This window comes from Staurois parvus, unplaced genomic scaffold (assembly GCF_062004578.1).
Source record: "Staurois parvus isolate SC_StPar_1 unplaced genomic scaffold, SC_StPar_1.0 ptg000656l, whole genome shotgun sequence".
Classification (NCBI taxonomy): Eukaryota; Metazoa; Chordata; class Amphibia; order Anura; family Ranidae; genus Staurois; species Staurois parvus.
In genome coordinates this window covers 1,229,176-1,255,914 of record NW_028318452.1, presented here as the reverse complement: position 1 = coordinate 1,255,914, position 26,739 = coordinate 1,229,176, and the positions used below count along the sequence as shown (strand labels likewise).

At 40.2% G+C, this 26,739-nt stretch overlaps 1 protein-coding gene across 1 annotated transcript in view; it reads left to right on the top strand.

The window, feature by feature from the left end:
* The window catches only part of PDE8B (phosphodiesterase 8B), a 244,475-nt gene that overhangs the window by 181,271 nt on the left and 36,465 nt on the right, over positions 1-26,739 (top strand). The window contains exons 7-12 of the mRNA XM_089694213.1: positions 685-763; positions 4,199-4,339; positions 6,348-6,436; positions 11,554-11,614; positions 25,457-25,508; positions 26,239-26,322. Of these exons, the coding sequence (XP_089550339.1) occupies positions 685-763; positions 4,199-4,339; positions 6,348-6,436; positions 11,554-11,614; positions 25,457-25,508; positions 26,239-26,322 (506 nt within the window). The remainder of the gene's footprint in view (positions 1-684; positions 764-4,198; positions 4,340-6,347; positions 6,437-11,553; positions 11,615-25,456; positions 25,509-26,238; positions 26,323-26,739) is intronic.

The following is a 26,739-nucleotide window of genomic DNA, read 5'->3' as shown; positions in this document are numbered from 1 at the left end:
TCTGTGGCCCTAACTCTGTCCCTGTCCCTAGTACAGAGCGGTCTGCCTCTGTTCAATAACTGCAGGCAAATGAAGAATTCCAAAATGGCCGCTATTTATAGCTCGACCATTACACAGTGCTGGCTGGCTGGCTGCTGATAGGCTGATGCGATCACATGTAGTTGAGGCATGCATTATGGGTCAGCGCGCCTTGTCTGCGCGCCTTCCCAGACATCCCCGCTCCGTCGCCGCACATGTCAGCCGCCATTTTCTGAAAAATTTCGATTCGCGCGTCCGAATTAGGCTATTTTTCGGATTCGGCACGAATCGAAATTTTTCAGATATTCGACTCGAATTCCACTTCGGATACTTCGATTCGCTCATCTCTAATTAGAACATTTGCAGCATTTTCTGGATAATCTTAACAGTCAGGGATTGAGTCTAGTGGCCTAGAGTTGCTGTTTATGTTTTGCAAACATCAGTTTTAACGAGACAATAACAATCTCCACAAATGAAATTACATTACTTCTTTTTGGCTGGACATTCTACTCCACAGTGATATTGATCTTAGGAAGTTAAATAGCTCGTCCTAAAGTGAGTTTGGCCAGTGGGAGGTTTCCAGTAATGTGTCTATATCAATTTTCAATGTGAAAGCCTCTTTTGCGCGTAACTTAATAATAATCATTGACTGTGTGTTTGTTGTAGGTCCTGCAATTCAATATTTACAGCGTTAGAACACTGCCAAGAAGCCGTAGAGATTACAAGTGAAGAACATGTCATACAGGTACAGATAAGTTATTCATGCAATTAGTAGTGTTTAGGTTGTATGGTCATGTTTATTTTTGGAGTATATTACTTTCAGAAGTTTGACAAGAGACCTGGCACAGCCAAGAGAGTAGATAAAAGTGGTTGTAACGAGAGAAATACCACTAAGAGATTAAAGGCAGATCCAGCTAACATCTGACAATTCACACACACACTGTCAGGGAGCGAGGAGCCAGACACACAAGGAGGTGCAATTAAAGGTAGGTTTATTAATATAAAAATAAGACAAGAGTCTATGCAAGTCCAACAGTGGAAATCGTAGCCAAAGCCGGGGTCAAGAGCCAGGAAGAATCGTCGCCAGAGCCGGGATCAGAAGCCAGGAAGAATCGTTGCCAGAGCCGGGATCAGGAGCCAGGAAGAATCATCGCCAGAGCCGGGATCAGGAGCCAGGAAGAATGGTCGCCAGAGCCGGGATCAGGAACCAGGAAGAATGGTCGCCAGAGCCGGGATCAGGAGCCAGGAAGAATGGTCGCCAGAGCCGGGATCAGGAACCAGGAAGAATGGTCGCCAGAGCCGGGATCAGAAGCCAGGAAGAATGGTCGCCAGAGCCGGGGTCAGAAGCCAGGAGGAGTCTTAGCCAAAGCCGAGTCGGTATCCAGGAAAGCAATGAGTAGCTAAACAGGAGCTTGCTGTTGTGCAACAGACAGGACACGAATGCAATGGACAGCCACAAACAGCAGACTTATATGTGATAAGCCGCCACCTCTTGGGGGAGGAACCGCCGAGGGCTGAAAGCATAAAGGATCCCACAATGCTTTGCAGACACCTAAGATGGATGCCAGCACATGGAGCAGCACAAGGTCTGAGGAAAGGTAGGACCTTGACACACACACACGAGAAGTATTTCCATGCCACAAAGATTTGTAGTGTATTCATCTCTACAGTGTTGTGTGACACATTTCAATGCATGTAGTTCAGCAGGACATGCCATGGTCATGTATCCTTCCAGTTTCTTGGAGTACTAATGAACACTATTACTAATGCCTGCCATGAACAATTCCCATCCTCTAAGTCAGCCTTTCGCAAACTTTTTAATGTGGAAGAACCCTTGAAATAACTTTACAGCCACATGGAACCTCTGCACGTAATACTATATCTACAGCTCAGGGTCCATGAGCATGATGAGGGAAGACTTCTCCTATTATTTTTGGTCAGAGGAAAAAATCCCCCTCCCCCTTACAGATAACTGCCTGTGTATGACATATAATATAAGTCAAAAATGCCACACAATGGTGATTCAAAGAAAAAAGTGCTTTTGCAAAGGAGCCCCGCATAATGAAAGTATGTTTATTAAAAACCATACCATGTTAATTTGCTTCAGCCTTGTTCCCACATTGTTCCAACCTCTCATCACAGATATACTGTAAGTGCACTTTATGTCTCCCAGATAAAAATCACTTAAGCACTCCAAACATCTTTGCCACATCTGTGGCTTCATCAGTGCACATGAACAGTGTGAAATCTAATCGCAACATGTCACACTAATGAGCCCCTGATGAGTCTTTTGTATTCTGAAGCAAAGTGGCTTAATGGCCTCATTTTAGATCACCTGTACCTTAGAGCAGGGGTCTCCAAACTTTCTAAACAAAGGGCCAATTTACTGTCCTTCAAACTTTTGGTGGGCCAGACTATGGCCAGTGGGAGAAGAATATGTCCTGGCGTCAGTGGGAGTAAACAGTGCCCCATCGTTGGTATTAGAGGGAGTAATAGTGCTCCATCAGTGGTATCAATGGGAGGAATAGTGCTCCATCAGTGATATCAATGGGAGGAATAGTGCCCCATCATTTCTGTCAGTGGTAGGAGTAGCATCCCATTGTTGGTGTTAGTGGGAGGAATAGTGCCCCATCGTTGGTGTCAATGGGAGGAATAGTGCCCCATCATTGGTGTAATAGGAGGAATAGTTCCCCATCATTGGTGGCAATGGGAGGAATAGTGCCTCATCATTGGGGGCCATGGGAGGAATAGTACCCTAACTTTGGTATCAATAGGAGGAATAGTGCCCCCTTATTGGTATCAATAGGAGGAATAGTGCCCCATCATTGGTATCAATAGGAGGAATAGTGTCCTTTTGTCGGTGTCAGTGGCAGGAATTATGCCCCACTGTTGCTGACAGTGGGGGAAATAATGCCCCAAGGGCCACATAAAAGCAAGAAAGAGCCACATTCAGCCCCTGGGCCAAAGTTTGGAGACCACTGCCTTAGAGCACTGGGTTCCTTGGTTTGATATTATCTGTAGGGAGTTTGCATGTTCTTCTTGTGCTTGCATGGGTTTACTCCCCCACATTACAAAAATATGTTGGTCTTAGTATAATATTCTACAGAGCACTCCTGAGACAGCTGTCTCACCATCTGCCTTGACAGCAGATAAAGTGCTTCCCAGTGAGAAAACAGTATAGAATAAATATTAATAATAATAATTAATAACTTGAATGGGCAAGGTGACAGTGCCTTTTTAGACAAATCTCATGTTTACATTGTATATTACATTTTCTAACACTCATGGCTCTTGCATTATGACCTGCCTCCAGCCTGGGTTATACACTCACTGGCCACTTTATTAGGTACACCTGTTCAATTGCTTGGTAACAAAAATTGCTAATCAACCAATCACATGGCATCAACTCAATGCATTTAGGCATGTAGACGTGGTGAGGACGACTTGCTGAAGTTCAAACTGCGCATCAGAATGGGGAAGAAAGGGGATTTAGGTGACTTTGAATGTGGCATGGTTGTTGGTGCCAGACGGGCTGGTCTGAGTATTTCAAAAACTGCTGATCTACTGGGATTTTCACACACAACCATCTCTAGGGTTTACAGAGAAAGGTTGGAAGAAGAGAAAAAAATCCAGTGAGTGGCAGTTGTGTGGACAAAAATACCTTGTTGATGCCAGAGGAGAATGGGCAGACTGGTTGCTGCGACATTCAGATGGTGTAAACAACATGAAAGCAAGCACCATCCTGCCTTTCATCAACGATTCAGGCTGGTGATGTAATTGTGTGGGGGATATGTTCTTGTCACTAGCAACATGTACCTAGTAAAGTGGCCAGTGAGTGTATGTGCCTTCACTAAACATATCTACTTATATATGTCCTTAAAGAGGCCCATGGCCAATTACAAACCTGACCAACATAAAAGAAAACAACATTTAGGGAAAAAAAAAATTAATTCCTAAAGTTTAGCTTTATAAAGCCTGAATAAGGGATCTAAACGTGGCATCTTAAAACATAGCATCTTAATCAACAAAGAGTATCACAACTTCAAACTTCTACTACTACAAAAAAAAGATTGACATAATCAACTAGATTCTTGGATTTTGTTTTAGCTTTAACGATTCTAATTATTTTTTAAACATACTCTTAATAACTTCACAGTTCTAAGTACTTGTAACTTGTCAGTATGTTAATCCAGCTTTTGAACGGATGATGGGCTATACCAAAGAGGAACTCCTGGGGAAAGAACTGATAGAATTGCCGAAAAGTGACAAGAACCGAGCAGACCTTTTAGATACCATCAATACATGCATCAAAAAGGGAAAGGTAAGCCAAAAGATGGTATGAGCTGCATCATAATTTTACATTTCAATATCTTTCTATCCTTACAGTGGGCAAAATAATTATTTGATCCCTTGGAGATTTTTTCCCACTTACAAAGAATATGATTTTTATCATAGGTGTATTTTAAATGTTAGAGACAGAATATCAACCAAAGATCCAGAAAAAACACATGACACAAATGTTATAAATTGAGTTGCAGTTCAGTGAGTAAAATAAGTATTTGATCCCCAAGCAAAGCATGACTTAGTACTTGGTGGAGAAACCCTTGTTGGCAAGCTCAGAGGTAAAATGTTTCTTGTAGTTGGTTACCAGGTTTGCACACATTTCAGGAGGGATTTTGATCCACTCTTCTTTTTAGATCTTCTCTAAATCCTTAAGGTTTCTTGGCTGTTGCTTGGCAACTTAAAGTTTCAGCTCCCTCCATACATTTTCTATAGGATTAAGGTCTGGAGACTGGCTAGGCCACTCCATGACTTTAATGTGCTTCTTCTTGAGCCACTCCTTTGTTGCCTTGTCAGTATGTTTTGGGTCATTGTCATACTAGAAGACCCATCCACGACCCATCATTAGTGTTCTGGCTGAGGGAAGAAGGTTCTCATCCAAGATTTTACAATACATGGTCCCGTCCACTAGCCCCTCAATGCGGCAAAGTCAGCCTGTACCTTTAGCAGAGAAACAGCCCCAAAGCATAGACGAGTTGTCGATAGGAACACCTTCTTAAATTGACAAGACTAATCTGTGTACTACATGAGCACATAGCCAGTCTGTGGGAGCCAGAATTATTGTTAGTTGGTAGCGGATCAAATACTTATTCACTGAACGTCAATATTCTGTCTTTATTATTAAAAATATTCTTATGATAAAAGTTATAGGCCCTTCATTTCTTAGTAAGTGGGCAATCTTACAAAATATTTATTTTCTCCATTGTATATTCTATCCTATCAATCTGTTTTTAGTAAAGCTGGTCATAGATGGGTAGAATTTCAAACACAAATTCTTAGGAAAAAAATGTTCTGTGAATGTTAATTCATTTTTGTAATCATTAGTGAGTCAAATCGACTTATTTTTCGACTGCACTGATGAGAAAATTCAAAGGAGCAGGATAGAAAATGTTTCTTAAATGAACAAATTTCTAACAATGTATGAATTTTCGTTTGGTAAAGTCTATTCATTCCAAAATAAAATGTTAAAAGCAAACAAAATCTTTCAAACGACATTTGAATGTTTTGAGAATTTTCAGACAAATTTTCCTAAGACTTTTTCTAAGAATTTTCATTTGAAATGCTATCCATTTATAGCCAGCTGTAGAGTAATGTAATACATGCAACCACTCAACATATTATTCAATTATCTGACTCCAGTGAACTGAAGTCTTATTGGTTGACATGGCTTACTTCATTTGCACAACATTGTTCCTTGAACTACTTTACAGAAAAAAAGACGGAAGATCTCATACAAGCTGTCCTAACTTACATTTCTGCCTCAACAGCACATTTGTTTCATGTCTACAGTTTAAAGTATAACTTAAAGTATAACTTTTCTTTAGTTTTGGAGGGAGTGGAGAGGGATTAATACACTTGTTAATATTTATTGCTGTTTGTGACCCTTTTAAGCAGATTCACCCTCTCTATGTTTCCTGTTTTCCATTAGCATTGAAGTGAAAGTAAAAAGAAATCCCAAAATGTTGGGTTGTCCCCCAAGAACAGAAAGAGGGGGAAATCTTCCAATGGGGGCACAAGTTCTAGTGGCCTGGGGCTCCTCCGGGGATTCCCTTACTTTGAAGGGATTTCCTCTCACTTTCTGTTTTGGCTATGGGACAGGATGCAAAGGTAAATCTCCCCAATGGGGCACAGATAACAAAAATAAACCAATAGGGTTTATAACCCTTCCATACTCTAAATGAAAAAAAAAATTTCCTATAGTTCTACTCTAAAGTGAAGATATAACCACTTTTTAAACTTCCTTTTACTTTATTTTCCTTTACTGAAAGGAATGGCAAGGGATTTATTATGCAAGACGGAAATCGGGTGACAGCATCCAGCAACATGTGAGAGTCACTCCTGTAGTCGGTCAAGGAGGGTGAGTATAAACATCATAAAGTAGACTAAAATAACATTTAAGAAAACCTTTTTCCCTTTAATGATTTTAGTTCTAGCTCTCTAAAGATCACTTATTCATTCATCATCGACCCAGCATGCCCCGGTTGATGACATCACAAGAGGGCTGGGTCATACACATGATGTCACTGGGTGGCCTTGCCCCGTACATATTAAAGAACTGTCAAACCAGCAGAGCAGTCAGACGGCGGGAGCCAACATCGGGAGTGGAGCCTTTGTTGTTTTCTTTTTTCAGGTGGTGGCGGTGGGCATCGTGATTGATGTTGGATTTACTTTGGGGGACATTCTTTTATTTTTCTTCTTTTAATAAAGGACTTGTCAAAGACCGTATCCTGTCTTTTTTCACACTACACTTTTTTTTTGAGAATGGGGAGCGGTACCATGTGCCCCATACTTATTCACATAGGTGGTGGCCGGGATCTGGGAGCCTCCTTGCTAAAGGGGGTTTCCAGATTCAGATAAGCCCCCCACATGCAGACCCCCACAACCACCAGCCACGGTTGTGGGGAAGAGGTACCTGTCCCCATCAACATGGGGGCAAGGTGCTTTGGGGGGAAAGCCCCTCCCGCTTAAATGCAGACCCCCATGTTGAGTGCATGAAGCCTGGTATGGTTCTGGAGGGGGGGGGCGCTCGCCCCCCCCTTTTCTGCCTTTCCGGCCTGTATGCTTGGATAAGGGTCTGGTATGGATTTTGGAGGGGACCCACACCATTTTTTAAAATTTTGGCATGGGGGTTCCCCTCAAAATCCATACCAGACCCGAAAGGCTTGGTATGGATGGAGGGGGGGACCCCACGTCGTTTTTAAAAAAAAAAATTTTTAATTGCTGGCAATTCTTTGTTTTACATTCAGCTTTCAATGGAGAACCCTGCTGACAGCTGAAACATTAACGCATGCTTTTCACTACTAAAATACCGCATGACTTGATAAAATAACTCATGCTGTATTTTAGTAGTGTTTTTTAGTGAATTCAAACTTTTTTTTAAAAAATGCTATGCGTTATACTACCACATACTCAGATGCGGTAGGATACCGCGTAGTGAATTGTGCCCATTGTCATAAAATCGAAGTCTGAGTTCAGTTTTCAGACTTTATGAGAAAAGTAATTGTAAGCAGTGAAGCAAATATTTTCTGTATTCCATTCAACACAAAAAAATTAAATAAAAATAAAATAGTACAGCCCTAGCCAAAAGTTTTGAGAACAACACAACTATTAATTTTCACAAATCTGCTGCTTCAGTGTTTTTAGATATTTTTGTCAGATGTTACATGGTATACTGAAGTATAATTACAAGCATTTCAAGGCTTTTATTGACAGTTACATTAAGTATATGCAAAGAGTCAATATTTGCAGTGTTGACCTGTCTTTTTCAAAACCTCTGCAATTTGCCCTGACATGCTGTCAATCAACTGCTGGGCCACATCCTAACTGATGGCAACACATTCTTGCATAATCAATGCTTGGAGTTTGTCAGAGTTTGTGGGGTTTTTTTGTTCAACAGCCTCTTGAGGATTGATCACAAGTTCTCAATAGGATTAAGGTTTGGTGAGTTTCCTGGCCATGGACCCAACATTTCGATGTTTTCTTCCCTAAGCCACTTAGTTATCACTTTTGCCTTTGGCAAGGTGCTCCATCATGCTGGAAAAGGTATTATTCATCACCAAACTGTTCTTGGATGGTTCAGAGAAGTTGCTGTCAGAGGATGTTTTTGTACCATTCTTTATTCATGGCTGTGTTTTTAGTCAAAATATTGAGTGAGCCCACTCCCTTGGCTGAGAAACAACCTCACACATGAATGGTCTCAGGATGGTTTACTGTTGGCATGACACAGGACTGGCGGTAATGCTCACCTTTTCTTCTCCGGACAAGGTTTTTGTGGCAGGGCTGAAATGCAGTGGAAATATTTTTTGGGGATTAAGTTCATTTTCATGGCAAAGAGGGACTTTGCAATTAATTGCAATTCATCTGATCACTCTTCATAACATTCTGGGGTATATGCAAATTGACATAATAAAAACTGAGATAGCAGACTTTGTGAAAATTAATAATTGTGTCATTCTCAAAACATTTGGCCACGGCTGTACATAATTCATACACTCACCAGCCACTTTATTAGGTACATCTGTTCAATTGCTTAGTAACACAAATTGCTAATCAGCCAATCACATGGCATCAACTCTAGATGTGGTGAAGACGACTTGCTGAATTTCAAACCGAGCATCAGAATGGGAAAGAAAGGGGATTAATGTGACTTTGAACATAGCATGGCTGTTGGTGCCAAAACTGCTGATCTACTGGGATTTTCATGCACAACCATCTCTAAGGTCTACAGAGAATGGTCAGAAAAAGACAAAATATCCAGTGAGCGACAGTTGTGTGGACGAAAATGCCTTGTTGATGTCAGAGGTCAGAGGAGAATGGGCAGACTGGTTTGAGATGTCAGAAAGGCAACAGTAACTCATGTCAATATGGACCAAAATGTTTCCAATGCCTTGTTGAATCTATGCCATGAAGAATTAAGGCAGTTCCGACGGCAAAAAGGGTCCAACCCGGTACTAGCAAGGTGTACTTAATAAAGTGGCCGGTGAGTGTATATACAGTCAGGTCCATAAATATTGGGACATCGACACAATTCTAACATTTTTGTCTCTTTACACCACCACAATGGATTTGAAATGAAACGAACAAGATGTGCTTTAACTGCAGACTGTCAGCTTTAATGTGAGGGTATTTACATCCAGATCAGGTGAACGGTGTAGGAATTACAAAAGTTTGCATATGTGTCTCCCACTTGTTAAGGGACCAAAAGTAATGGGACAGAATAATAATCATAAATCAAACTTTCACTTTTTAATACTTGGTTGCAAATCCTTTGCAGTCAATTACAGCCTGAAGTCTGGAACGCATAGACATCACCAGACGCTGGGTTTCATCCCTGGTGATGCTCTGCCAGGCCTCTACTGCAACTGTCTTCAGTTCCTGCTTGTTCTTGGGGCATTTTCCCTTCAGTTTTGTCTTCAGCAAGTGAAATGCATGCTCAATCGGATTCAGGTCAGGTGATTGACTTGGCCATTGCATAATATTCCACTTCTTTCCTTTAAAAAACTCTTTGGTTGCTTTTGCAGTATGCTTTGGGTCATTGTCCATCTGCACTGTGAAGCGGCGTCCAATGAGTTGTGAAGCATTTGGCTGAATATGAGCAGATAATATTGCCCGAAACACTTCAGAATTCATCCTGGTGCTTTTGTCAGTAGTCACATCATCAATAAATACAAGAGAACCAGTTCCATTGGCAGCCATACATGCCCACGCCATGACACTACCACCACCATGCTTCACTGATGAGGTGGAATGCTTAGGATCATGAGCAGTTCCTTTCCTTCTCCATACTCTTCTCTTCCCATCACTCTGGTACAAGTTGATCTTGGTCTCATCTGTCCATAGGATGTTGTTCCAGAACTGTGAAGGCTTTTTTAGATGTCGTTCGGCAAACTCTAATCTGGCCTTCCTGTTTTTGAGGCTCACCAATGGTTTACATCTTGTGGTGAACCCTCTGTATTCACTCTGGTGAAGTCTTCTCTTGATTGTTGACTTTGACACACATACACCTACCTCCTGGAGAGTGTTTTTGATCTGGCCAACTGTTGTGAAGGGTGTTTTCTTCACCAGGGAAAGAATTCTTCGGTCATCCACCACAGTTGTTTTCCGTGGTCTTCCGGGTCTTTTGGTGTTGCTGAGCTCACCGGTGCGTTCCTTCTTTTTAAGAATGTTCCAAACAGTTGTTTTGGCCACGCCTAATGTTTTTGCTATCTCTCTGATGGGTTTGTTTTGTATTTTTCAGCCTAATGATGGCTTGTTTCACTGATAGTGACAGCTCTTTGGATCTCATCTTGAGAGTTGACAGCAACAGATTCCAAATGCAAATAGCACACTTGAAATGAACTCTGGACCTTTTATCTGCTCATTGTAATTGGGATAATGAGGGAATAACACACACCTGGCCATGGAACAGCTGAGAAGCCAATTGTCCCATTACTTTTGGTCCCTTAACAAGTGGGAGGCACATATGCAAACTGTTGTAATTCCTACACCGTTTACCTGATTTGGATGTAAATACCCTCAAATTAAAGCTGACAGTCTGCAGTTAAAGCACATCTTATTCGTTTCATTTCAAATCCATTGTGGTGGTGTATAGAGCCAAAAATGTTAGAATTGTGTCGATGTCCCAATATTTATGGACCTGACTGTACCACTTGCAGGTAGCAGTGTACATGAAAATGTAAGATTACAAAATGTTTCCAAAAATCTGAAAGATATTCTTGCAAATTAAACATACTAGTTTTTTCTTTCCAAAGTACATAGCAGTTTTTCAGTGAGGGCCCTTTGTAAAATATGTATAGATTCTTGCTGATTGTATAGGTCAGTGTTCTACATGAAAGTCTATATTATGTATGTGCACAGTTTCCAAACTGTTTATTGTTTTCTCATTAAGACCTCATGCATCCTGGGCCTCAAAAACGGCACTTTTAGGAGCAGTTGACGTTTTAGAGGAAAAAAAAAAAGGGGGATAATTTTAGTAGAAAAAAAAGCCTGACGTGCCTAAACGCATCTAAACACTCCTAAACACTGGATGCATTTAGCGCTTAAGTGTTCATTTAAATGTCCAGAAAAAAATTATTCTGCCCAATGGAATGAATGAACGTCCAAATGCTTGACATGCCTAAACGTGTTAGTCACGTGTTTTACACTACTTTTCTCCTGCCAGGAGAAAAGGATTCCAGAAGAATTGGCAAACACCCGGTGTGCATGAAGCCTAAATGTAGTATATTTCTGTTTTAAACAGTGCCATACTCTTCCTTCATACCAAATGGCTTTTGCTATAAAGTTCTGGTTTTCTTCTAATTTTGGTTAACACTTTTATAGTAATACACTGACGTGACATTTTCTCTTTTTTGCCAACAAAAAAAATGCATAAAATTAATATATAAAGTCCAGCCTACAGTACCATTGTAATGTATATGGAATCATTGATAACGAGCAAGATGTAAATGATTAATTGTTGCATGTTTATATTACTAGGAAAATTAGACATTTTGTGTCCATCAAGAAGCTTTGCAGTGGCAGTGACAACAATAAACAGGTACGACTGCTTTAATATTATAAATCAATAGATGCAGCGCTGGGCAAAAGGTACTCTAGGTATATCAATAAGTAGATAAAAAGATAAAATAATAGTTCATATGGTGATATCAAGGTGACTTCTGGTGCTCTCATCTATTTCTATTCTCCAGGTGACAGGATACTGTGCGATATAGTGCAGAAGGAATGCACACTCACCAGAACGCACAGTTTAATGAGCGTTTGTATATATATATATACACTGATCCCTTGAGGTCATCAGCTGATCAAGATGGAACTTGAAATCCAATGGTCTCCCTCCAAGTGATGAGGACCCTCCTTTCACCAGCGGTGGCCAGATGGCTGTAAATTAATACTCCCCGAGGGAGTCAAAGTAGAGACATCTCCATAGTGTAGTAGTTAGGTATTTATTGGTATAAACGAAGATAAACATCGATGTATGAATCAAAGTGAAAACAAGAGAAATCCTGGACTGACCGTCCAATGTTAAAGATGGCCGCCGGAGCTCCACGATGCTCCGGCGGCGTGACGTCACGGCGTTCCTGGCTCCTCCTACGCGTTTCGTGCACACGCACGTCGTCTGGGGGGATTTGCCAATAACGCCGAGCCGTGTGACGCCAATATATATGCTAGGCGCATGCGCATTAAGAAGGCGCCATTTTTTAGAAGTCTGACTCTTAGGCGACCGAACGTTCGTGCGGGCGCCATTTTCCATTGGTCTGTTTTGTATACTTTATTGTGATCTGCTTTGCTGACCAGCATACGTTATCTCATAGATATACTGGGAGCCTCTAGCATTCTTAATCCAGATTTATCTCTTAAGAACTACTCAATTTGTAGTTTCATGATGCTAATAAGAGGAAAAAGAGGGGATCTTAAAGTAATATAACATGGTCATATTAAATTAGCCAAATTGAAAAAGCCAATTCATTCCAAATAGAATATAGCACTAGCATATAGACTAGGTATACTTATAAGGATGCATATAGAGATATATTACAGCATATAAATTACATTCAATATTATATATCTCAAGGGTTCTCAATACTTGAAATATGCTTAATATTATCCATGATTAGTGTCATAAAAGTTAAAATTATATTTATAAACAGCTCATATAGAGTACTTATAGAGTACTGCCATAGTTTTACAACCCTAACCAATGTCAATAGATAGCAATAAAAACTCAAATACGATATATTAAAATAAACGCAGAAATGTACATGAAATTAAATAAATAAATCTGTAAGAGAACTTAAAAAATATATATATAGAGCACCATCTAATTCTCTGTTTGGATCTCTCAAGATTTGCAATTGGAACATGTAGCCTAAAATTAACTATTGTTGATGAAACAATTCAAATCTATATCTATGTTATGGCCTTTTGGATGCAAGGTCTGGAGCTCATGTATCCAGCGTGTTTCAAGTTGTGAGACTGCTCGCAATTTGTTAATCCCCCTCCAATGGGGCTGTACCACATCTACTCCAACAAATTGTAAGGAGGATGGGTCATTGTTGTGTTTCCGTTTAAAGTGATAGGACAAAGAGTGATCCTTATAACCCTTTTTGATGTTATTGACATGTTCCCTCAGTCTATCACGTAAACGTCTAGTGGTACGTCCCACATACTGGAGTTTGCATGAGCATTCGAGAAGATATACCACGTTTTTACTATAACATGTTATACATTTATCTATATTATATATTCTACCCGTAGTGCATGAAGTAAAAGAGTATTGTTTATGCTTCCTTACATTCTTAACTTTGCAAATAATGCACTTATTACAGGGAAAAAATCCTTTTATATTTGGTGCAAGAGAAATTCTCTCTGGGGGGTTGATGACATTTGGAGCTAATCGGTGTCTCAGAGCCATAGCCTTTTTGTATATGACTTCCGGTTTATCTGGTAAAATCTTGGAAAGGATAGGATCCGTCAACAGGACATTCCAATTTTTATTGATTATACGTTTAATTGCTTTATGTTGTGTCGAATATGTAGTTATGAAAGGACAAATCAGTGGTTTCTTTTCCATTTTTTTGTTCTCTAATAATGTGCTTCTGTTTGTATTCGCTACTTGTTGAATTGTATCATCAATACTTAGTTGGGAATAACCTTTCTCCAGAAATTTTCTTTTTAGAGTTTCTGCTTGTGTATAATATGTCTCAAGTTCAGTGCAATTCCTGCGAATTCTTAAAAATTGGCCTTTCGGAATATTTGCCAACCATGTAGGATGGTGGCAGCTCTCAAGCGGAATAAAACTATTTCTATCGGTTTTTTTAAAAAAGGACTTAGTGACAATCATACCATTATCATTTAGTAATGTCAAATCTAAAAAATGTATTTCCGTAGTACTATATGAGTAACTTAATTCTATGTTGAGTTTATTGTCATTTAATGTTTTAAAAAAGTTTATTAAGGAGTCCTCCTCTCCGTTCCATAATAAAAACACGTCGTCTATGAACCTTTTGTAAAATATTAATTCCGGCCACTCTCTGGCATAAATTAAAAACTCCTCCCAATAGGCCATAAAAAGATTTGCTAAACTGGGGGCAAATTTTGCCCCCATCGCTACGCCTTTGGTCTGCAAAAAGTAATTACGATCAAACCAAAAATAGTTGTTTTGCATAGCGAACTGTAACAATGATACAATATATTCGATATGTGGAGGAGATAAAGTGCTGTGGGTGTCCAGGAAATATTTAGTTGCTTCCATCCCATCTACATGTGCGATGTTACTATATAAGGACGTGACATCCGCTGTAACCAAAAAAGTTTGAGGTGAAATTCTAATATCTTTTATATCATTGAGAATATGTTTTGTATCTTTAAGGAAGGAGGGGGTTGATGTAACCAAAGGCTGCAGGAAGTAATCTATATATTCTCCTACTTTTGAAAATAGAGATCCTATTCCACTGATAATAGGTCGTCCTGGTGGTTTGACAGGATTTTTATGTACCTTTGGAAGTATATAAAACACAGGAAGTTTCGGGGCTGATGGACATAAAAAGTCTTTTTCTTTCTTATTTATTATGCCACTATCAAATCCTCTTTTTATAATATGTTTTAAACCTTTTTTAAGGGTTGGTAGGGGATCATTAGGTAGACGTGTATAGGTGGTGGTATCATTGAGGATCTTATAGGCTTCTTCAAGATAATCAGATTTATTGAGTATAACCACCCCTCCTCCCTTGTCCGCTGGTCTGATGACCAGGTCTTTTCTTTTTAAAAGGAGGTCAATCCCTTTCGTAGTGTCTGTATTAGGAATTCTTTTCAGTTTAAGTTCCTCCAGATCCTTTAGTACCAGTTCCCTAAAAATATTGACATGGGATCTGGATTGGGGTGGGGGGTTATAAATTGAGGCATTCTTAAGTGTTGAGTAATTAGAAGTATTATTCTGGTCATATATACTGGGTTTGGAATAAAAATATCGTTTTAAAGACAGTTGTCGTGAGAATCTATGAATGTCAATATAAGTTTGAAACTTATTTAACTTTTGTTTTGGGGCGAATTTAAGCCCCTTGTCCAAAAGTTGTAACTCAGGTTGTGTTAGTGGTACATTGCTCAAATTAAAGATCCCTTGACCAGCTATGTTTTCCTTCTTTTGCCCGTTTCTGTTGACCCTTTACCACCCCTTTTTCCTCTACGGAACCGCTTCTTTTCCGAACTCTTCCCTCCCCTAAAAAATGCACCTGAGGTGTTCTATTTGTATCATGATTGTATGATGACCTCGGTGGGGTGTGTTGGTAATTCCTATTGTCATAATATTGCCTGTTGTTTTGTGGATTCGATTGTTTTTTTGTATGGGGCTTTTGATTATAATACCTAGGAGATGCTACTGCTCCTTGTTGTTGCGGGTAATAATTGGGATAGTGATGCCTAGGAGATGAAACTTCTCCTTGTTGGTGGGGATAAGGACTTTTATTGGGATAGTATTGCCAATTAACCCCTTGGTTTTGTTGATTATAGTTTTGATGTTCATAAGCAGGATGCCATTGCATATTACGTGTGCCTATATTCTGATCCATAAGCGGTTCAAATCTGTTGAATGTTGGCACGTTGTACTGCTTAGGTTTTTTGTTGTACTTAGGAGACTGATATTGTAGTTGTGTGGAGTCATGCCTTTTCTCAGGTTGTAACTTTTTAGGTTTCCTCTTATTATCAATGGGATTGGGTGCTGTTTGTGGACTATCCTCATCAGATTGCCATTTGAACACTGCATTCTCTTGGTAGTCTCTGAAATCTCTAGAGTATTTCTTTTTTTTCTTTATTTTTTGTTCTTTTTCTACATTCTCAAGATATTTCTTAACTTTATCCGATTCTTTTCTATATTCATCCGTATCTTTATACGGAATGAGTTTCTCTCTTAAGACATTAATTTCAGAGTCTAGATGAGTCAGTTTTTTCTTTTTCCTTGTGATTAAAAATTTTATTAAATCTATCCCAGCTTTGTTAAAAAATTGGAACCATTCTAAAAGACCTGTGTCATCCATATACTCAGGGGGTACGTCCCATCTCAATGATCGGGGAACCATACCCTCTTTTAAATATTTGTCTAGAAAAGACACATCCCATAAGGTTCTGATTTCAGCAGAAGCCAAGTTCTGTAGGTGTAAGAAGAGACCTTTAAGGTCATCACTTGTGTCATCAATTGTGTAGATATCTTCAGAAATGATAGATCTAGATGTTCTCATTTCGAAAATATCCCCCATGGTGGACAATTACAATGCGATTAAATTGCAAGAGAATGAATGTATAAAGTGCTGCTCAGACAACTCAATGGTAAATAGACAGATAATAGAAATAATGTATACGAGCGCACCTACAAAATGAAATAAGCAGCTGTACACCAGGTAACCATAAACCCAATAAAACAATAATATAAATCAATAGATGCAGCGCTGGGCAAAAGGTACTCTAGGTATATCAATAAGTAGATAAAAAGATAAAATAATAGTTCATATGGTGATATCAAGGTGACTTCTGGTGCTCTCATCTATTTCTATTCTCCAGGTGACAGGATACTGTGCGATATAGTGCAGAAGGAATGCACACTCACCAGAACGCACAGTTTAATGAGCGTTTGTATATATATATATACACTGATCCCTTGAGGTCATCAGCTGATCAAGATGGAACTTGAAATCCAATGGTCTCCCTCCAAGTGATGAGGACCCTCCTTTCACCAGCGGTGGCCAGATGGCTGTAAATTAATACTCCCCGAGGGAGTCAAAGTAGAGACATCTCCATAGTGTAGTAGTTAGGTATTTATTGGTATAAACGAAGATAAACATCGATGTATGAATCAAAGTGAAAACAAGAGAAATCCTGGACTGACCGTCCAATGTTAAAGATGGCCGCCGGAGCTCCACGATGCTCCGGCGGCGTGACGTCACGGCGTTCCTGGCTCCTCCTACGCGTTTCGTGCACACGCACGTCGTCTGGGGGGATTTGCCAATAACGCCGAGCCGTGTGACGCCAATATATATGCTAGGCGCATGCGCATTAAGAAGGCGCCATTTTTTAGAAGTCTGACTCTTAGGCGACCGAACGTTCGTGCGGGCGCCATTTTCCATTGGTCTGTTTTGTATACTTTATTGTGATCTGCTTTGCTGACCAGCATACGTTATCTCATAGATATACTGGGAGCCTCTAGCATTCTTAATCCAGATTTATCTCTTAAGAACTACTCAATTTGTAGTTTCATGATGCTAATAAGAGGAAAAAGAGGGGATCTTAAAGTAATATAACATGGTCATATTAAATTAGCCAAATTGAAAAAGCCAATTCATTCCAAATAGAATATAGCACTAGCATATAGACTAGGTATACTTATAAGGATGCATATAGAGATATATTACAGCATATAAATTACATTCAATATTATATATCTCAAGGGTTCTCAATACTTGAAATATGCTTAATATTATCCATGATTAGTGTCATAAAAGTTAAAATTATATTTATAAACAGCTCATATAGAGTACTTATAGAGTACTGCCATAGTTTTACAACCCTAACCAATGTCAATAGATAGCAATAAAAACTCAAATACGATATATTAAAATAAACGCAGAAATGTACATGAAATTAAATAAATAAATCTGTAAGAGAACTTAAAAAATATATATATAGAGCACCATCTAATTCTCTGTTTGGATCTCTCAAGATTTGCAATTGGAACATGTAGCCTAAAATTAACTATTGTTGATGAAACAATTCAAATCTATATCTATGTTATGGCCTTTTGGATGCAAGGTCTGGAGCTCATGTATCCAGCGTGTTTCAAGTTGTGAGACTGCTCGCAATTTGTTAATCCCCCTCCAATGGGGCTGTACCACATCTACTCCAACAAATTGTAAGGAGGATGGGTCATTGTTGTGTTTCCGTTTAAAGTGATAGGACAAAGAGTGATCCTTATAACCCTTTTTGATGTTATTGACATGTTCCCTCAGTCTATCACGTAAACGTCTAGTGGTACGTCCCACATACTGGAGTTTGCATGAGCATTCGAGAAGATATACCACGTTTTTACTATAACATGTTATACATTTATCTATATTATATATTCTACCCGTAGTGCATGAAGTAAAAGAGTATTGTTTATGCTTCCTTACATTCTTAACTTTGCAAATAATGCACTTATTACAGGGAAAAAATCCTTTTATATTTGGTGCAAGAGAAATTCTCTCTGGGGGGTTGATGACATTTGGAGCTAATCGGTGTCTCAGAGCCATAGCCTTTTTGTATATGACTTCCGGTTTATCTGGTAAAATCTTGGAAAGGATAGGATCCGTCAACAGGACATTCCAATTTTTATTGATTATACGTTTAATTGCTTTATGTTGTGTCGAATATGTAGTTATGAAAGGACAAATCAGTGGTTTCTTTTCCATTTTTTTGTTCTCTAATAATGTGCTTCTGTTTGTATTCGCTACTTGTTGAATTGTATCATCAATACTTAGTTGGGAATAACCTTTCTCCAGAAATTTTCTTTTTAGAGTTTCTGCTTGTGTATAATATGTCTCAAGTTCAGTGCAATTCCTGCGAATTCTTAAAAATTGGCCTTTCGGAATATTTGCCAACCATGTAGGATGGTGGCAGCTCTCAAGCGGAATAAAACTATTTCTATCGGTTTTTTTAAAAAAGGACTTAGTGACAATCATACCATTATCATTTAGTAATGTCAAATCTAAAAAATGTATTTCCGTAGTACTATATGAGTAACTTAATTCTATGTTGAGTTTATTGTCATTTAATGTTTTAAAAAAGTTTATTAAGGAGTAATTAATATAATTTTAACTTTTATGACACTAATCATGGATAATATTAAGCATATTTCAAGTATTGAGAACCCTTGAGATATATAATATTGAATGTAATTTATATGCTGTAATATATCTCTATATGCATCCTTATAAGTATACCTAGTCTATATGCTAGTGCTATATTCTATTTGGAATGAATTGGCTTTTTCAATTTGGCTAATTTAATATGACCATGTTATATTACTTTAAGATCCCCTCTTTTTCCTCTTATTAGCATCATGAAACTACAAATTGAGTAGTTCTTAAGAGATAAATCTGGATTAAGAATGCTAGAGGCTCCCAGTATATCTATGAGATAACGTATGCTGGTCAGCAAAGCAGATCACAATAAAGTATACAAAACAGACCAATGGAAAATGGCGCCCGCACGAACGTTCGGTCGCCTAAGAGTCAGACTTCTAAAAAATGGCGCCTTCTTAATGCGCATGCGCCTAGCATATATATTGGCGTCACACGGCTCGGCGTTATTGGCAAATCCCCCCAGACGACGTGCGTGTGCACGAAACGCGTAGGAGGAGCCAGGAACGCCGTGACGTCACGCCGCCGGAGCATCGTGGAGCTCCGGCGGCCATCTTTAACATTGGACGGTCAGTCCAGGATTTCTCTTGTTTTCACTTTGATTCATACATCGATGTTTATCTTCGTTTATACCAATAAATACCTAACTACTACACTATGGAGATGTCTCTACTTTGACTCCCTCGGGGAGTATTAATTTACAGCCATCTGGCCACCGCTGGTGAAAGGAGGGTCCTCATCACTTGGAGGGAGACCATTGGATTTCAAGTTCCATCTTGATCAGCTGATGACCTCAAGGGATCAGTGTATATATATATATACAAACGCCCATTAAACTGTGCGTTCTGGTGAGTGTGCATTCCTTCTGCACTATATCGCACAGTATCCTGTCACCTGGAGAATAGAAATAGATGAGAGCACCAGAAGTCACCTTGATATCACCATATGAACTATTATTTTATCTTTTTATCTACTTATTGATATACCTAGAGTACCTTTTGCCCAGCGCTGCATCTATTGATTTATATTATTGTTTTATTGGGTTTATGGTTACCTGGTGTACAGCTGCTTATTTCATTTTGTAGGTGCGCTCGTATACATTATTTCTATTGACTGCTTTAATATGTCTATGCAAAATGAAACCACATTTGTTACCATTTCTTCACTTCATTTAAATATCTAACACTGATTTATTATCAAGCCATAGACGGCTATATGTTCGGTCAAATGCAACGAAGGAACAGGTGAATTTCTTTTACATTTTCTGAAGAGAATGGTATTTTGATTCATTTTTTATTGTCAGATTCATTCATGCTATATCAGCTGTCCAGTCAGTATTCAAAATTTTCTTCCAGCAGAGGTCCGAGTGTCATGTTGGTGCTTTGACTCCCACCCATCACAGGCCCCCCATCACAGTCCCCTCAATCACAGATCCCTCATCACAGACCCCTCTACACAGACTCCCCATTACAAACCCCCCCAATCACAGTTAACTCATCACAGACCCCCCCCCAATCACAGAAACCCCCATCATAGACCCCCATCACAGACCTCTCATCACAGACTCCCTAATAACAGACCCCCCCAATCACAGACCCCCCATCACAGACCCTCACCACAGATCCCTCATCACAGAACTCTCAATCACAGATCCCCCCCCATCACAGTCCTCCCTCCATTACAAACTCCTGTCCCTTTCATAACATCTAAAAATCTGCGCTCCAAAGAGTAACTACACAGAGCCAGCTGCTATCATCTAAACCAGCGGTTTTCAACCTGGGGGTCGCACGACCATTTCCCAGGGGTCGCCTAAGACTATCGGAAAACACATATTTCCGATGGTCTTAGGAACCGAGACACCGCTCCTCCGTCTCAGGCGATGTGTGGGCGGGATGATATGCTGCCCCTGTCACCTGGCCACACCTCCAGGATCGCTCAACAGCTCTGCCTCCTCGCCGCTGATTGGCCACCGGAACTGTAGCTCAGGAGAGGCACACAGGCGGCCAATCACCGGCGAGGAGGTGGAGCTTGGAGAGGAGGAGCCGAGCGGCAGCGCGCGTAGATCAAAGAAGATCGAGGGAGCTGCTGGAGCAAGTGAAGAGAGCGGCCAGAGAAGGAAGACAGCTGACAGGTAAGTGCAAATTTTGCTGCTGCAGCCAGGTATACTGCCTGTAGATGGGAGAGGGAGAGAGCGAGCCGAGGCTGGAGCAGGGGTCAGCAAGGTAAGTATCATTGGTGTCAGTGGGAGGAATAGTGCCCCATCATTGCTGTCACTAATACCAACGATGGGGCACTATTCCTCCCCCCACTGACACCAACGATGGGGCACTATTTCTCCCCCCACTGACACCAACGATGGGGCACTATTCCTCCCCCCACTGACACCAACGATGGGGCACTATTCCTCCCACTGACACCAAGAATGGGGCTCTATTCCTCCCTCCACCGACACCAACGATGGGACACTATTCCCCCCCCCACTGACACCAATGATGGGGTACTATTCCCCCCCTGACCCCAATGATGGGGCACTATTCCCCCCTCCACCACACTGACATCAATGATGGGGCACTATTCCTCCCACTGACACCAATGATGGGGCACTATTCCTCCCACTGACACCAATGATGGGGCACTATTCCTCCCACTGACACCAATGATGGGGCACTATTCCTCCCACTGACACCAATGATGGGACACTATTCCTCCCACTGACACCAATGATGGGACACTATTCCTCCCACTGACACCAATGATGGGACACTATTCCTCCCACTGACACCAATGATGGGACACTATTCCTCTCACTGACACCAACGATGGGGCACTATTCCTCTCACTGACACCAACGATGGGGCACTATTCCCCCCACTGACACCAACGATGGGGCACTATTCCCCCCACTGACACCAACGATGGGGCACTATTCCCCCCACTGACACCAACGATGGGGCACTATTCCCCCCACTGACACCAACGATGGGGCACTATTCCTCCCACTGACACCAACGATGGGGCACTATTCCTCCCACTGACACCAACGATGGGGCACTATTCCTCCCACTGACACCAATGATGGGGCACTATTCCTCCCACTGACACCAACGATGGGGCACTATTCCTCCCACTGATACCAACGATGGGACACTATTCATCCCACTGACATCAGTGATGGGGCACTACTCCTTCCACTGACACCAATGATGTGGCACTAGTCCTCCCACTGCAAAATTACAGTTATGAAGTAGCAACGAAAATAATTTTATGGTTGGGGGTCACCACAACATGAGGAACTGTATTAAGGGGTCGCGGCATTAGAAAGGTTGAGAACCACTGATCTAAACCCTATACCACGGGACAAAATGATAGCTAAAAATGGATGAAGCGTTTAGTAATGAGGGTACTAAACATGTTAATACTGAATAAATATAATTGCAAAAATATTTAACTTTTTATAAACGTGACTAGTGCTCAAATGAATAAAATCGTGTTCAAACCAAGCAAACTATCAGTCTGCCACCCAGTGGCTAAAACTGGTGACAAGTGTACACACTATGTGTATAGAAAGTGACAAGTGCTTTATAAACTATATAAATAATTATATATACATACCATAAATAAATTAATATTCGTGAATTCATACACAGTGAACAATCACTGAACAAAGTGACAAGTGTTAGGATAAACAATCAAATTATCAGTCCAAAATAAAGTGCAAAAATATGTGCTAACACTCTTCAAAGTGCAAAGTGCTTTATCTTCCTCCACTTTAAAAATGTGCTCAAAAAAGTGGTCACTCTAGTGCTTGTATCCTCCAGTGGCTAGAGTGCCTCCTCACCTCATTCACTCGACCCCTAAGGGCCAGCCAGGATAGCCTGAAGAAGCCACGTGTCCGTGTTGTAACGCGTAGAGCGCAGTGACGTCATTTCCGGGTGGAGCTCGGTGACGCAGTGCCGGTGACAGACTTCCGGTTTTTCGCCATCTTGATTCCTTTAGTACACTCATAACATATGGGAAAACGTGGGTTTTGTACTTGGATCATGTGAGTTGCTTATCTGTTTTTTTATTTGAATAAACTGACATATTACACTATGGAAGTTTTTCTCTGCTTATCCTTCCATGGCCCTGATATATATTGCTGAGCCTGTCCATGGCTAATTCATTTTGAGTGGATATCGGTGTGATAGAGGAGGTGGTGTGGAGCCATTGGGACCAGTATTACCAGATGGTAAAGAATATAATTGGTGTGGAACATCATATCAATATATGATTTGTGGCCCTTAGGGGTCGAGTGAATGAGGTGAGGAGGCACTCTAGCCACTGGAGGATACAAGCACTAGAGTGACCACGTTTTTGAGCACATTTTGAAAGTGGAGGAAGATAAAGCACTTTACACTTTAAAGAGTGTGTTAGCACATATTTTTGCACTTTATTTTGGACTGATAATTTGATTGTTTATCCTAACACTTGTCACTTTGTTCAGTGATTGTTCACTGTGTATGAATTCATGAATATTAATTTATTTATGGTTTGTATATATAATTATTTATATAGTTTATAAAGCATGTGTCACTTTCTATACACATAGGTGTCCGTGTATGAACCAGCGGTAATAGATCGCTGCTCAGTTCTCCGGCATTCTCGGAGAACACAGTTCTTCTGTGAATGCAGTTTATGAAGCAGTTATCAGAACTAAGGGAGAACGGTCTCCAAACGCTGGAGAACGGTCTACAAACGCTGGAAAACGGCTGATTTTACTATAATCTCGCGAGATTACAGTAAAAGATCAGTTTACTAAACAGAGGTAAATTATCTCTGCTTAGTTTTCGGTCCCTCCGATTCTCCAGCTCTGGGCTGGAGAATCTGGAGGGAGAACACAGATCTCCAGAGAAGGGCTGACATGATCTCCTGAGTGTCATAAACTGTGAATGACCAGAGAATAGCTGAGATCTGTTGAATCGCAGCTATTCTCTGTGTCATAAAAGGACACCTTAATGTGTACACTTGTCACCAGTTTTAGCCACTGGGTGGCAGACTGATAGTTTGCTTGGTTTCAACACGATTTTATTTATTTGAGCACTAGTCACGTTTATAAAAAGTTATATATTTTTCCAATTATATTTATTCAGTATTAACATGTTTAGTACCCTCATTGCTGAGCGCTTCATCCATTTTTAGATACCTTTCATAACATCGCAGCACTTCCCCCTCCCTCTCCCCTCCCCACACTGTCCTATCTTATTCACACAATAAGACAGCAAGTCTGGACAAAGGGCGGGACTTTTCAAGTTAAAAAGCAGGTGATTGGTTGCTAGGCAGTGGGGTGGTCCAAGCAGTCATTCACTTGCTCTTTGTTTACTATGTTTCAGTTTTATGAATGTTTTAGGAATGTTCATTCATCTTCAGTGCAGCTGAGGCTGCAGAAAAAGAGAATCTTTGGGGAATCTCTGTCCTCGGTCCCTTTCTCTGTCTCAAAGGGAACCCCTGATATCTCACCAAAGCCCCCCAATAGGGCCGATAAAAAAAAAGAATTGTAATAAATATTAAAAAATTAAATTGTAAAAAAAAGAAATAAAAAAGAAAATAAAAAATTACCGACACCCCCTCCCCCACACACAAAAAAACTTTGTGAAAAAAAAAGTCAAAAATAGATTGTAAAAAGCAATAAATGAAAAAAATTGTAAAAAAAAAATTAAAAATTTATAAACTACTGACACTGTTCATTGCGCCACTGACACTGTCTACTGCCCTACTGACACAATCCGCTGCTCCAATCCTCTCCCCCCAAAAAATTGAAAAAAAAATTTATAAACTACTGACACTGTCCACTGCTCTACTGACACTGTCCATTGCCAATAAGTGAGCTATAGAGTGTTACTAGACCCACAACAGTAAAATCATTCTGTATATGCAGTAAAGCATGCTTGGTATACTCCCTGTGGAACCTAAGGGGTTAATCCTCTGCATTGTGTAAAAAGGATGTTTGAGCCTGTCTTCTCTGATCCTTCTCTTCTTTAACTGTCCGCAATCCATCTGCTGATAGAACAGATCTCTAGAAGTCACTCTGCACATGCTCAGTGTAATGTGTAGTGCTAGAGAGTTTTTTTGTCTGTGGGAGAATCCATGTGATCAGCACAGGGCTAATCAGCGCTTTCCAGACAGAGGGTCAGAGGTTATACAGCCACATAGGATAATCAGGGGAGAATGAAAACTCCTCCTACAAGCTCTGCTCTGCTGGACACTGATAGAAGTCACAAGACTGCTCTAACAGCTGACGAGAAAAGGTATTTAGCCGTGTATATTTACTAAAATAATTGCAATTCCATGTTCTGTGTACTGTGGGAGAACATATATAGTGAATGCAGGGTCCTGGGTGTAGTAAAACTCAATCTAAGTGATCAAAGTGCTCATTGACTACTAAGTAAGAAGTAAAAGTGAGACAGATAAAGCAAGCTAACTAACTTATCTTTTGTTTTTCTGTTGTTGTTTTTTTGCAGATCTACAAGATAAGCAGAGATGAGAAATACTCTGGAGAAAATTCACTTACAGGTTGTTTGCTTTCATATGTTTAATCACTTCAATACCGGGAACTTTCACCCCCTTCCTGCACAGGCGCCGTAACGCAAAAAATTAACTGATCAGGAAGGAGGGTAAATCCTCTGTAGGGCAAGTGGTTAATACTCTATTTGTCCTGTTTAACGTTACCATCGAAAGTGAAAGTATAAGAAAATTCCAAAATTTTGAGTTGTCCCCAGAACAATAATAGGTGGAAAACCTTCCAATGCAGATACTTTTTCCAGTGACCATGTTGACAACCAGGGATTCCCTCACTTTGAAGGGATTTCCTGTCACTTCCTGTTCTGGTTATAGGACAGGAATTGAAGGGAAATCTCCCCTATGGAACACATATAGCAAAAAAACCTCGGTTCCCAGTGCGGTTGCGATTTCCAGTATGGGCAGCGTGCTATTAGAATTAATGTCACCCGCCTGTGGGTCCACATTCTTCTGTGTGGGTGGTTTTTTGTGCGGATCACCACCCCCACATATGTGAACCTAGCCTTACTCTATCCAAAATGAATAAAACATTTTGCCTTTAGTTCTACTTTAAGGAAAGGTGTGTTTTTTTCTTTGTTTTCTCTTTTTCACCTATTTATTCATTGTAATGCTCGCATCTTTGTTTGGGACAGGTCTTATATAAACGCATTGCTGTCTGAACTAAATATTGAAGTCTGCTTTCTTAACACTTTGCAAGAAATTGTATTTTTTCATTGTCTTTCAGAGTCTCATTCCCACTCATTTAGACATAAGAACAGAAGGAAAGAGTCAATAGATGTACGGTCAATCACATCACGGAGTAGTGACGGTAAGGAAAATAACCTAATTCCATTTCCTCACAAATATACTACTTTCCATATAGAATGATGAAGGATAATGATAAGTTGTGGAGTCAGGTTGTAAAAGCTTGAGCATTGCCCATAGCAAATAGTATGATTCCTTCTATTCCTTGCATTTGTATCAAGAATGAAAACGAATCCTTAGGGCTCATGTACACTGCAGCTGATAAACTTATGTTTAGGAGCTGTTCAGTGTTTTTTTTCAGCAGCCTCTGAACTCACCCTAATGTTTTCCTATGTGTCCATGTACACATCTTCGTTTACAGTCGTTTACAGGCATTTGAGTTTACAGTCATTTTTTTTAACGCAGAAAACTTGCATTCAGCAGTCGATTTTATCAGTGTTTCAAACGCAAAATGCTTCTAAATGCAGCAAATCACATTTAT